Genomic DNA, 13,173 nt, shown 5'->3' on the forward strand with positions numbered 1-13,173 from the left:
TGGAGGTGCGCGTCCTTGTCTCGGCCTGGAGGGGGCGCTGATTGCCGGGTTAAGGATGGTGCAGCGGCCGTGGAGGCGGCGGCTGCCTGGGCTGTGATCGCGGGGGCACCGGCCGGCATGGGGCGGTGGCGGAGCCTGTTCCGGGCGCTCGGCTGCTTCCTCCTCTCGCTGCTGCCTCTCCTCGGGGCCGGCGCTGCCGCGGATCGCCCGCTGCAAGTGCTACACGGTGAGATGGATCACCTGGGGGTGGCGAGGAGGAGAAGGATGCAAGCGGGCGGGAAGGAGGGAGGGTGGCCAGAAGGGTAGGACTCTGGACGCCGGAGAGGGAAGGGGAAGGCTTCTTCGCTTGGGATGCTCGGAACTGGAGTGGGCGGGGTGAACGGGGGGGGGATCTTGGAGGAGCCAAGGAGCTCTTTCCTTCCCGGCTGGCAGAGATTAGGGGCAGCCCCTTCGCTTCCATATGGCAGCCTGGAGCTCCGCTTCCTATTTTTCGTGCACGCTGGAGCTCCCTAGTCCTGGTCTCCCCCCGCCCCCAAATAAATCCGTATTTCTTTCTGCCCTGAGGATTGGAAAAGTATCCTTGGAGGAGGGTTGGGTTTCGACTATTAAATATGGTGGGGGTTTGGGGAGGGGGAGGTCGCTCTTGGAGAGTGAAAGGTGGTGGAAACGAAGAGTAATGCCGGCCCCTTCGCTCTTACCCTTCCTGCAGGTTGCTCTTTCCCAGTGGGAGGCGGTGAGAAGTGGGGATCCCTTGGTTGTTGTTGTTTTCTTTAAACAGCCCATGTAACACGTCTGCATCAGTTCCGCTGGAAACATGGAGTGGAGCATCTCACCCCCCCCATGCTGTCTCCCCACCCCCTTTCCCTATTTTGCTTCGCCTCTGAATCCTCCAGAATTTTCCCTCGGGCTTTAGGGTCCTGGCTGGGTGTTGGTGCTGGTTCCCCCTCCCCCCACCGGCCCCCGATGCCCCCTTTCCCTTGCACAGCTGTATTTCTCTACCCACACGCACCCCACTCTCCCATGGGATGTTTTCCTCCTTTTCCCTGGTGCGGCTTCAGCCCCCGCCAAAGGGAGATTGTCACCATTTTGCGTGGTAGCCTGTCATGTGCACGTCACAGCGTTGTTAGCCTTGGCTGGCTTTGCCTCCCCTTTCTCTGTTCAGCTCCAGAGTAGACCTCTTCTCCCCCCCGCCGCCGCCGTGTTTTCCTCCTCAATTCAGTCACTGACGTCATTCCCTCTCGCTGGGCCTTTCTCTTCACCCCCTCCCCTTTTCCAGCCTGACCCAGCTGCCTGTTGCAAACATCCACTGTGCCCCTTTAGAAACTGCCTTCCTTCCTTCCTCTCACTGGCTGAAGAAAGCTGGGATGCTGAGAGGGATTCCTTCTAGGAAACAGCAGAGCTCTCTCCATCAAATGCTATAAAAGTGCAGAGGAATAAGCTTAGCTTGGTACCCTCTCTGGGCCTGGTTATTGATTTCGGCTTCCTTCTTGGCAGTTCCTTATTTGCAAAATTAACCCATAGGTCCCTTTTTCTTTTTAATGAGGTTGCATCAGGAAATGGCGCAGGAAGGTCAGTGTTCCTTTTTCCTTGCAGCTCTCAAACTTGGGCAAATCTGCATCTTGGTTCAGTGCTTCAGTAGCACTTGGCTGAATAGGTTGGATGTACAGCAACCCCTTCCAGAAGCACTACTCAGCCATGCACTGAACAAATGTGAAGGTTCATGAATCTTTTGGATGTTTGCTCTTGGACCACCCTCCTTTGCAGGCTGTCTTTTATTAGATGCCTCTCTTGGGTGGGGGGCATTCAAGAGGGCAAGGTTGGTGCTTGTCAGTTTTGGGAGAAACTGTTAATGTAGGGAGCTGCAAACTCTTTTTTCCATGTTAAAGGAGGGAAGTAAATGAACTGATCTGCCATGTGGATGAATTTTGATGTAGAATGAGTACTGGAAGCTTTTCACCTAATATACCGTAGGTTAGGTGCTGAGGATGGACTCCTTTGCTGATCAGTTTCCTGCCCTCCTTGGCAGTGAGGGTGCATTAGGGACTGTGTGGTGGGAGGTGGGAATGCTGGAATGGGGGGGGGGAGAAATCCCTCACACCGAAACCAGTGATGGCCATGGAATATGAGTGCATTGCTTGGACCATGGGCCTTTAATGCACAGGAACCACGAAGGACACTTGTGGTGGCATGGAGGCTTGAGTTGTGGCCAGATGGTATAAAATTAAGAGCTGAACTGGCTCATTTAAGGGAAGGGTTGGATAGGTCTTATCACTAGCCCCAGGGCATGATAGTAATCTGCGTGTGGATACTTTGCTGGCTTTTTGTATTTAAAACTTGACCTGTGCTTTCCCTTGACCTGTGGGGATGCTGGTAAAGCTGTCTGAGACTAGGCTGAACAGTAATGAGCATGGGTTAATATGGGGGTAAAATTAAGAGATTTCCACCACATTTAGAAAATTCTGCCTGGTGTGTTTATAGAAATAGAAGGCTTGAAGGCAAAAATATTAAGCTTGATGTTTGTGGTTCAACCAAAGTCCCACTCCTTCTACCTCCTATGACATGTTAGAAGTCTAGATCAGTGTCAATGCATAGGATGCTTTTTTGGCAACCTACAATAATGTGTCAGAGTATAGTAGATCTGTACCTTTCTTTCCTGCCAAAAATCCACATGTCAGCATTCATATTGCTATGGATGAAGATGGCAGAAGCATTTCCTATTCTTCTGAACTTATTTGTGCAACTCATATAGCAGGGGTAGCCCTTTGGATGCTGTTGGACTACAACTCCCATCACCCTTGACCATTGGCCATGCTAGCTGGGGCTAATGGGAGTCTAACAACAGCTGGAAGGCCACAGATTCTTCACTCCTGAAATAAAGAAAAAAGGGTGGCTACTGATAACCAGTTACCCAGTGGTTAGCTACCATGATGTGCATGTAACCACATGGCAAGCTATCCACCTATATTGTTGTGCCAACTATTGAGGAAAATCTTTCCACACTTCTGCACATCATCTGAAATCCAGGGAAGAGGAGGGGAAGTGGAAAGGTTCTTCTTGTCACATAACAGGTCAATAGACAACCAGCTTGCTAAATATAGTGGCAAGTTGTTATTTGTAAACTTAGACAGCCTTGTTCATTCACTCAGCAAAACAATAGCACCTGATTTATGTAACTCAGACTCCATTCAGCACTGGCGTATATGGTAAAGAGTTTGAGGCAGTGCTTTCCAGGTTAGATTTGACATTCTGTCGCCCTATTTGCAAAATTGTGCAGTAACTGAGGAGAAGAAAAGGATTGTAGAGGCACTAAGCTGTGGCTGCACAAGAGCGAGGCCAAAATATGGAAAGGTAAAATTATTTGTTTGGTCACCAATTTGCAAGAACGTCTCTTTGATCCTTGCCAGCATGCTCTCTACCAGACTCCATAGTTCTGATGGGGAGCCAGTTTTGAGCTCAAACATTGTCCTCAGAAGTAAAAGAAAGACCTCGCTGTCTGTCAAAAAGGAAAACCTATGCATCATTACCTGCCTGAAAATCGATCTGAAGTACAAGACGTTGTGACCAAAATGTGAAGGTATTTTAATGAGGTTTGGGCAGCTCAGAAATGGAAACTGAGCATATTCTGCCCATATATTGTTTGTGTACATGCTGTCCCTGACATTGCCTGTTATTTAAGTGCTTGAATAACACATAACACCTAGTGTGTCTGGTTTCCCCCTTAGCTTTCCAGCTGCACATTTTGTGTCCATCTACACACTAAAGAAACCCTGCAGCAGACGAAGAACTCTTCCCTGGTCAAAAATCAAAATATTGCACATGAGCCTATTTCTCCCTCATTCACTTTCTAAAACCCATTTCTTGCCCTTTGAGAATCCTAATGTGGCAGAATTGTTTCCCTGTTCTTTATTAGCTGCTAGGAATTGAACACCAAGTACTGTTTACAGGGGGAAGGCAATTACAGCTTCAGCAAGCATTTGTAAACAGCAAGTTTCTCACGGCCTTCCACATTTTGACTAGAAGCCAAATCCTATTGCCAGTACAGCATCTGCAGTGATATTAATCTCTCTGTGTATGCATGTGTGTGTGTGTGTGTATGAGAAAGAGAGAATGTATTTTTAATGTAGCATTAAAAATATATCAAGGTTTAATGAAATACATTTTAAAAATAACTCTGCATGTTGGGCATACATACTGGGTGTACACAATGTGTATATTGTGGCTTTGTTAGAAACTTGTTTTTCAGTCAGGTTCTGGAGTGCCCTATCTCCCATCATGTTGCTCTTTTACTTCTATGTCTGTCAAGCAGAAAAGCTGGGCTTTAAAAATACTTCAAAGTCTTCTCAGTCTGTTTGGAGTGTGTGGGTTTGGGTAAGAAATCTGGCTTTGTGATACCAGGAGACCCACTGAAAGACTTCTGCAGGCCTTTTGCTATCCTGGCTTGCACACATTCATAGGGAATACTCGGGCAACAGTGCAGGAATGAGGCAGCAGTTCATGGCTTGAGAACAGCCTTGCAATGTATAAATATTTTGGTCTGTAGCTTCCTGAAGGCTCCAAGCACTGAGGAAGGCCAGGGGCATTTTAAACAACTGCTTGCACCACATCAACTCTGGCTGTAACACACATGGAACTTCTTGTCTTCAACCATTTTGAGAGTTCTTATCTATGTCTATGGATTTCAGAACTGGGGAAGAATGATCAAGCAGTCTATCTTGGGATCTCAGTGCAGATGGGGAAAGTTTTTGGCTCTCCTTGATTCTTGGAAATAATAATAATATTAATAATAATTTATTATTTATACCCAACACATCTGGCTGAGTTTCTCCAGCTACTCTGGATGGCTCCCAATCAAGTGTTAAAAACAATACAGCATTAAATATTAAAAATGTCCCTAAAACCAGGCTGTTCTTCCTGTCCATCTTCCCCACCCCACCGAACACGGCAAGTGATTATTTCCTAAAGCTATTAGCCCATTTCTTCCTTTCAAAAATATCAAGGGCCAATTAGTTGCAAAGGATGGCCAAATTAATCCAAGATGCCAATTGTTATGTTAACAAACAACCAAAAAATATTGGTATGATGGAAGAGCCACTAGCTGAAAACTCCCCCCCCCCCGGCCCGGTTGTATTTGGGGTTTGCAGTGCACAGCCCTCCTTGAATGAAGACCCAAACATGGCCCCATGCAGTCAGAGATATTCTCTGTGGACATTTGGAGGTGCCAAGAAACATGCTGGGATTTCCCCTGGCATGTCATTTAGGTGTAGGATCTCAAGAGGAGGAAGAATGGATTGCGCTATTGCAGATGAAAAGGAAGTACCTTGGACCAAGGAGGGGTATTAAGGTGAAACCATGAAACTTGGAAATTGCTTCATTGTAGGGGCTTGGAAAACCTGTCATTGCCTTTTTGGACTACCCTGATCTTGAGCCCTGTTAGCTACGTAGGAGCAGCATACTCCCTTGGTTAATATAAATAATGTTCTACTGGGATAAATAGGAAAGGATGTGCAGAGAGAGGACTGTAGAAGGGACTTCCTTTCCTAATTAGGAGCTCTGCCTCGTCCAAGAGTGTACTCCTCCTCCCCCTTGTGGGGAACAATGCTGCCTAGCACCTTGGTGGTGGTGTAGACAGATTCTAAGGAGCTGCCACCTGCCGTCTGTAGAGATTGAGACCTATCCCCAACCAGCATCTTTTGACATTTTTGCTTAAATCTCATTTTGAAGGGTCCATATTGGACTCTGCTGAACATGTAACTAGAATTTGCCTAGGACAGGTGTGCTGACAGAGCCAGAGCCATCCTTGCTGTGCTTGGCTGCAGAATCCCATTCCTCTGGAGGCCTCTGACTCACACCGACAAAGACGTCAGTGGTAGTGCAACGCAAGTGTGTTTCCGCGGCCTGCTCTGACTCACTGGCTGGGCAGCTGTGATATTCATTGCGGATGTGGCTGATGGGCAAAGAGACCTACTATTTTTGTGCTCTGGTGCTCTGCAGCCTATACTGCTTTCTTCTACATTTCATGGCATTATAAATGAAGAAGAGAGAGAGACACAAACTATGTATCTACTTTTGAGACCGTTTCTCCCTGTGGATGTGAAACCGCCTTCTAGCAACCTGCCTTCATGGGCTGTCCCTTGCACCCAGCATTTGCCAGAGCTGGGTATCGTATGCCCATGTCCCCCATCTGTGTAAATTATAATTACACGCTTTTGAATCAGATGACCCCCATAGGTTTCTCTCCAGCCCTGATACCCGTAGCATTAATCTGTGTAGTTCTGATGCATTGGAACACCAGGAATGCCAAACGATCCGTCACAGTTCCAGAGACTTCTTTGTGTGATTCATAGCCTCTCTGATTATCTCCTGATAGAAGATCTCGGGTGGGGGGGTAGTGCCCCCCCACTGCTCGTCATTTTCAGAACTGCTCTGGGTAGCTTTTAGTAAGAATAGGAATAGGTTAACCCCTGGGTTTTCCACTTGTGAGGTGGGCCCCTGGGACAATTGTTTTATTTTAGCTGTTTGTATCCCATCTTTTAGGGCAAGCCCACACAAGGATTCTTACAATAAGAAATTATAACTGGTGCACACAGTTCCAGGGAGGGAGGGAATTCTGAATCCAGCCCCCAACTTGTTAGGGCCAAATTAGAATGAACCTTAATTGTGTGAGTGCTGTTAATGTGCATGGGTTTTGTTAGACCAATAGCTGAGTGAAGCCTATGCTGCTGGGTAAACATTTAGGGCCTGGGGATAATTCTCTTATCTCCCTGCCAAGGTCTCCATGCTGCTCAAACTGCTATCTGCATTTCAAGGGAACATCCACTGCTGTCAGTGGGAGCTTATGAGCCATACTAGTTTCCTCCTAACCTTCGCTGTCCCCCAGTAGCTCAATTTCCCTCTCTGCTGCTTTTTATATAGCAAAAACACATTGGCTGCCTTCATGCAATTAACATCACTTTTTAGTTTTTCCTATTGCTAACTTTACTAAGTTGTCTTTGGTGAGGCACATGGTCAACATAACTGTCTAGCCTCCCAGGGAATGATTCGTTCTGCCACTTCTTTCATTATCTTGTATATGACCTTTTAATTGTTGAGATTTTTTTAAATTTTATTACCCCTTTGAATTTTGTCCTTGTTAGCCATCTTCTCTCTTCATTTTAAAAATACATTTTTATTATGCCTTTCTGCTTTAACAAATCACTGAGGGCAGCTCTTAAAATTTTAGAAGACACATGTGCATAAAACTAACAATAAAGCTTTGACTAAAAACAGCAGTAAGATATTCAGTACAAAAACTGAAAGGAAAAGAAATGCAAGCAGCAGTTGTTCATGCTTAAAAAACACCCCTCGATGCCTTCTGAAATAAGGATATATTCACAAGTCACCAAAAGCAGATAGCTAAGTGAGCTTTTCAAGGAAGAGACCTCCAGAACTGTGACTGCAGTAACTGGAAAAGCCCTGTCCTTTTGGTTCAAAAAGGAGGATAATAAACACTTGGACAAAGGGGCAGGAAGGATGGTTCTCAGTCAGTTGCCAATACCAAGCCTAGCTTGGCTGGGTAGATATTGTAGGCTCAGGGCTATTGATATAGTCTAGCAGTATCTGTATCCATATTGGATGGGTGAGCTACGTTGTATAACAGTATTTTCTCCTCCCAGAGAATCAGTGCCACACCTGGAAGCTTCTGGGGATTTTCACATTTTACACGGCAATCATGTCTACGGCTTATATAGCAGTGTTTGCCTTGATGATTGCCATAAAATGAAGTGTGTGTGTGTGTGTGTGTGTACGTACACAGGTGATAGATATCTGGGAGGGAACAATGTCCAATTTATGCCTTGTTCCACATACTGTGTGTCCCTGTGCCTTTAGAGAGATGGGTCTGCTCTTCATGATTCATGGTAGTTGCTGAAAGACACAAACACACACATGGCTGGCATCTGCTCCATAAAATATGAATCTACCCTTAGGGAACGTTCTTAGTTTATATACTTCATTCTACATCTCCCTCTTGTTTGCTATTAAATGTCATTTTCTAAATGTTTGAAAGCTGTGCCACCATTTAGGTGGGGGGCGGGTTGGGGAAGAGTAGGAAATACTGAAAGCTTAACAAAGGAAAAAAACACAGCAGTGCCCTTTTTGTGTTGGTTTTGCCTCCAGAAAGGTATATCCTAACACCCATACACAATATCTGGTAATTCCTGAAACAGTTCTCCCAGATATTTTTAACTGAGATTTGTTAATTGTACCTTTGCTGCACAGATATTTTGCCTGATTCCTTTCCTCTGTTTATTTACCATTTTAAGTGATAAGGCCCAACTAATGAGAGAGAGAAGTGCTCCACCATTACCCCCTGTAGCAAAGCTATTCTAATATTTGGGGGAATAGGGAATCTGTGCCTGTTCAAGTGGACTTAATTTCCTTGCCTCAGTTGTGGGCAAAGATTGGGGCTGGTAAGTTTCAGCACCATGGTTAGCTCCTTGCAGACAGCTTGAGTCTGACTTTTTGCTCAGCAATAAAGCACCATTGACAAGTTAAAAGTTGCTTTCACATCCTTCATTCACTCAGGGTTTAGAAAGGAATCCAGGCGATGTCATTATCAAAAGGTTGGATTCCTGTATTTTCTGTCAACCCTGCCCCCTCCTTTTTTTTTTTATAAAAAAAGGGCTAATCACTAGTCATGGTGACCATTGCTTATGGTATTCCTGAATTGTCCTTGAAGGTGATGGTTATTGCTGGGTTAGATATAGATCCATGTGATTAGATTATTATTTAACTTGTTATTATTGTTTAAACAGTTCATTTACCACTTGACAGCAGTCACGTCTAAGCAGGGTAAAAGAAATACCTTGTATAAAAAAGTAAACACTTATTAAAAGTATAAAATCAGACTTCAGTTTAGGTGCCTGCTGGAATAATAATTTAAAAAGTCATCAGTAGGTGCTGGAAGTCCAACTGGGAGGAGGCCTGTCTGACCTCTACTGGAAGGGCATTCCATAAAATTGGGCCCACAATATGGAGCACACTGCTCTTTGTGGATACGACTCATGCATCATTGACTGCACTGTGGCAATTGAGTCCAACAAGATCATACGTACATAAAGACATCCTGAAGGCAGGAAGAAATGAGTTCTATTCATTTGAAACATTGTAATATAATTTAGGTCTTGAAATACATACTATTTGCAGTAGCCAAGTAGATTTACATCCCTGCGAAGCAGTCAAGCTGGAGCATCTCTTATATGAATTATAATACTGTCTCTCTGGAAAACTCTGGTGTGTCTCTGTCATTCTCTTTCTAGGCTGCCTATTTGACAGGAGACTCTGCTCCCAACAGGAAGTCTGTGTGCAAGGTAAATAAGCTTGGGATGGATTGGAATTAAGGGCATTAAGTCCATAGGGTGGAAAAGCACCTGTTGCTGCAGAGTGATTTACACTTATTTCCCCTGCTGTGTTAAAATATGCTTTCTGCATTTGTTATGAAGTGGGGGGGGGGGGAGGACCACATGTGCAACAGGCTCTGATCTGGAAGCCTTTCTGCCCCAAGAATGGGACAAGTGCTTGCCTTTTTTCCATGTTGGCATGTTTCCTCCTCGATGCTTCTCATGAATTACAGCCTTGTTGTGATATTGGTCCATTTGGGCATCTAATGGTAGAAGGCGTGATTGCACCCTCACAAGACAAAATTATTTCACTTTCCCTGTCTCTTAGTGCAATCCTATCCAGGTTTGCCTTGGGCTAAATCCCACTGAATTCAATGAGGCTTACTTCCAGGAAAGTGTATTTCAGCTTCAAGCTTTTGCATATCTAATTATCTTAGGATGGAGTTTTGTGAAATTCATTGGAAACATATTGTGTTCCCAGTGTATTCACACCCTATATTGAAGCTCTCCATAAGCTGTGCAGCAGCCCTCTAATCACCATCTCATCTGCCTAGCTGTGTGTTATTCTCTGACCCTACTTTTCTCTTCCCCCTCCTTTCACTGATCTTTCCACCCTGAGTTGCATGACCACTGTCTCATAGTCATGTTATCTTTGCAGATGGATTGTTTGGTCAGTGCCAGGAAGGTTCCCTTCGAGATAAGCCGTACTTCCAGGTCACAGCCTCTGTGCTCCAGCGTTTGCAGGATGTGCTACGGCATCTCATGGCACAAGGTAAGTGTCCGTGCTTGAGGAGGAGGAGGAGAATTAACGTAAGATGAGGGAAGTGAGCCAGCTCTGCACAAACCAGGAGAGGGAATTAAGAGCACTCTATGCCCCTTCTTCTAGTCTTGGCAACATTACTTGGGAGTCTGTCCAACCCCCCAGTACCACAGAACCTTCTACCAAGTGAGACCATTGGTCCATTTAGTGCAATATTGTGTGAACTGACCGGCTGTGGCAGCAGCTCTCAGGGTTTCAGATTAAATTCTCTCCCAGCCCCACCTGGAAATGCTGAACTTGAGATCTTCTGCATGCAAATCAGATGCTTTAGCACTGAGCTACTATGACATCATGCCATAAGTGCATACAATAATCAGGCACATCTAACATATGCTCAGACTATGGGTTCCTCCAAGCTGGATGTTGTTGTTGTTTTTGGTGTGTGTATTTTGCAATATATTGTGGCAATAATAGTGCATTAGAAGTGGACTTATACTGGACCAACCGCGCCTCAATCCGCTTTATTAGTTGTTCTGCATTATTGCACAACAAAAGCAGGACAAAAAGTAAACGGGAACATTTATGGTATAAATAGGTGCAGCATTTCAGCAGGAAGTTGTGGGACTTAGAAACAAAGCAGTGTATCTTCCCCAAAACTTTTGCAGGTGCAAACAGTATTGAAAGGAGAAGCATATATAACAGCCACAATTCAATTCACAATAAAACGGATGGGGCCCTGTATTTTACTATTTGTCTCTGGCAAATACCTGTCCCTATATTTTGGGGATGCCGTGCTAAAATCTTTAGTCTTAGTTTCTGCAGTTGGTCATTCTTTGGAGTATAGCTGCTTCCCAAGGATTGGATGATATTCATAGTTTCAGTGCTGGATTCAATACTTGGCTATTGTGGTCATGCTGTGACTTAGCTCTCCATCTTCATGGCAGGTTTATCGTGGCAGGATGACCTTACCCAACACGTGATCTCCCGGGAGATGGAACGCATCCCCAGACTTCACCTTCCACCTCCTTGGGAGTCTGTAGCTGAGAACAGGTAAGGGGAACAGTTCATTTGGAATGTGTGCTTTTACTTGAGTTGCGGCCATTAATTTTCATCCAATATCTGCTTATCACAACTGAGAGGGGGAAACGTCTCTTGGAGAATAAATGGGAACTCCCTTGTCTCCTAGCTGATAGTCATCTGTCTGTCACTCAGAATGACAATTTTTAAGAAGGGACAACTCAAAGACAAAAGGAAGCACAGAGAAGTCTGTGCTTCTCTCAGCCAAGATCTACTTATCCACATTCAAGGGAAAGGAAGCTGTTGTAGGTGGTTTGAGATCCAACTCCAGTGCTCACTAGTACAACACCAAGAGTGGAACACTCCCCTTCCAGGAGCTTGTAAAGCTTGCAAGACATTTAGAAATGTCTTGTTCTTAAACTCTCAACCTAAGAACCACCTTTGAATAAATCTTAAGGCAACATTTTATTCTCTCCACGTCTATAAAATCTCTTTCTCTTGCTTCTTTGTGGTGCTTTCCCCCCTCTTTCTGTATTTCAACTGTTTTGAAGGCAAAGACTCTTGAGAGCCCAAGAAATAAGGCAGCAAATCTTTGTGGAGACAAACTCAAAAAGTGCCAGGAAGAGAACTGGAAATGGCAGGACTTAAAAATAAACAGAGACAGCCCACTATGACGTTTGGGAACTCCCCATGATGATGTCCACAAGATGTCCAAGCAGTGGCCATTGATGCAAGAACACTTAACCGTATCAGGATGGGAAAACTTCCCTACAGAGAGTTAGAGGTGCTGCCCCTGATAATATTGTAGCAGGCAAAAAACACATCTTGTTGGACTGGGAAATGGGAGCTTCTAGATGCCAAGCTGCATATTGATAGCATAATATATTGCCCATGACTGTTCTCTTTTCAGGTTCCCGCCTAGTCACCTGTCTCCAAGGAAATCCTCTTCGCCACCAGAGCCTGCCTCCCTCCAGACAGCTCATCAGCCTCCTCTCCCTCCAGTCCTCCTGCAGCGGTACCTGGAGCTGCTGTTGGCTTCTCAGCCTGAGCTAGGCTACAAGGAGCCCTTCTTATCTTCATATCCACATCACCAGGTGTGTCTCAGCAGTGCTGCATACAGAGTAAGGGCAAGGAGTCTTCACAAAGAGCTGGAAGGAGAGTCAAGGGCCTGTCCTGTGATTTGCAAAGTGGCCTGTTCAAATGGAGAGAACTGAATGTGCTTAGGAGGCCTAAGTTTTACTGAAGTGTTGAGTAGGAAGGAGTCACTTCAAAGCCTGAGCAGAACTGTAACTGCTGATGATACATTTTGGACTGCAGGCCACTGAATTCTAAACTGCACCACTTTGCCTTTGGAAAAAAATTCTTGCTGGCTAGGATGAAGGATATTTAGAGGGGGTGGGATGCTTATAGTGTTTTATTTTAACCCACAAGTTCCAATCAGTCACTAAGTTGCTAAGTTACTTTTCTCATCTTTTTTTTTTTTTAGAAACCCACCAACTCCTTATTAAACCCCATATGCCTAAATGCATAAAAACTTATTTTGCACTGTACTTTTGTTTTTTTACATTGCACAAAATGGGTCTAGCTGCATGTTAGAACAAACTGCTGCCCTCTGCTGTGAACACTTCAAGATTGCCTTTCTGTTTCCCTGTGTTCAGTTCAGCTACCCAGATGGTACCTTCCGGGACAACCCCAATGCTCACAGCGCTGAACACCCTGTTCTGCTGGACCGAGCTGCTGCTTCTAAGGCCCTGTTTGGTGCCAGCACTGCTCCCTCCTACAGGGGGCAGCAGGGACTGGATGGAGGTCAACTTTTCCAGGACCTGGGAGCACTTTACCTAACACAGGAGCAGACAGGTAAATCGAGAACTATGGCGCAGCAGAAGCACGATTCCAGGACGGATGGCCCCTTTCCGGACTATGGCGACAGCTCTGAATACAGAGGGGAGCCCCGGGCACTCCTGGCAGAGCCAGGTGAGACTGTTCCTACCTGTGTTTCACTAAGGGGTTCCTCAAGCA

The 13,173-nt window shown here is 45.3% G+C and overlaps 1 protein-coding gene across 3 annotated transcripts in view; it reads left to right on the top strand.

Moving 5' to 3' along the window:
* The window catches only part of PTPRN (protein tyrosine phosphatase receptor type N), a 32,684-nt gene continuing 19,511 nt past the window's right edge, over window positions 1-13,173 (top strand). The window contains exons 1-6 of one of the 3 annotated variants that reach the window (XM_081883980.1): window positions 1-226; window positions 9,297-9,347; window positions 10,036-10,149; window positions 11,082-11,187; window positions 12,065-12,248; window positions 12,813-13,128. In XM_081883980.1, coding sequence (XP_081740106.1) covers window positions 118-226; window positions 9,297-9,347; window positions 10,036-10,149; window positions 11,082-11,187; window positions 12,065-12,248; window positions 12,813-13,128 — 880 coding nt within the window. In that variant the 5' untranslated portion in view covers window positions 1-117. The remainder of the gene's footprint in view (window positions 227-9,296; window positions 9,348-10,035; window positions 10,150-11,081; window positions 11,188-12,064; window positions 12,249-12,812; window positions 13,129-13,173) is intronic. The other 2 variants (XM_081883982.1, XM_081883981.1) reach the window with 2 other exon arrangements.

The sequence above is a fragment of the Podarcis melisellensis genome (assembly GCF_964234715.1).
Source record: "Podarcis melisellensis genome assembly, chromosome: 1".
Taxonomy (NCBI): Eukaryota; Metazoa; Chordata; class Lepidosauria; order Squamata; family Lacertidae; genus Podarcis; species Podarcis melisellensis.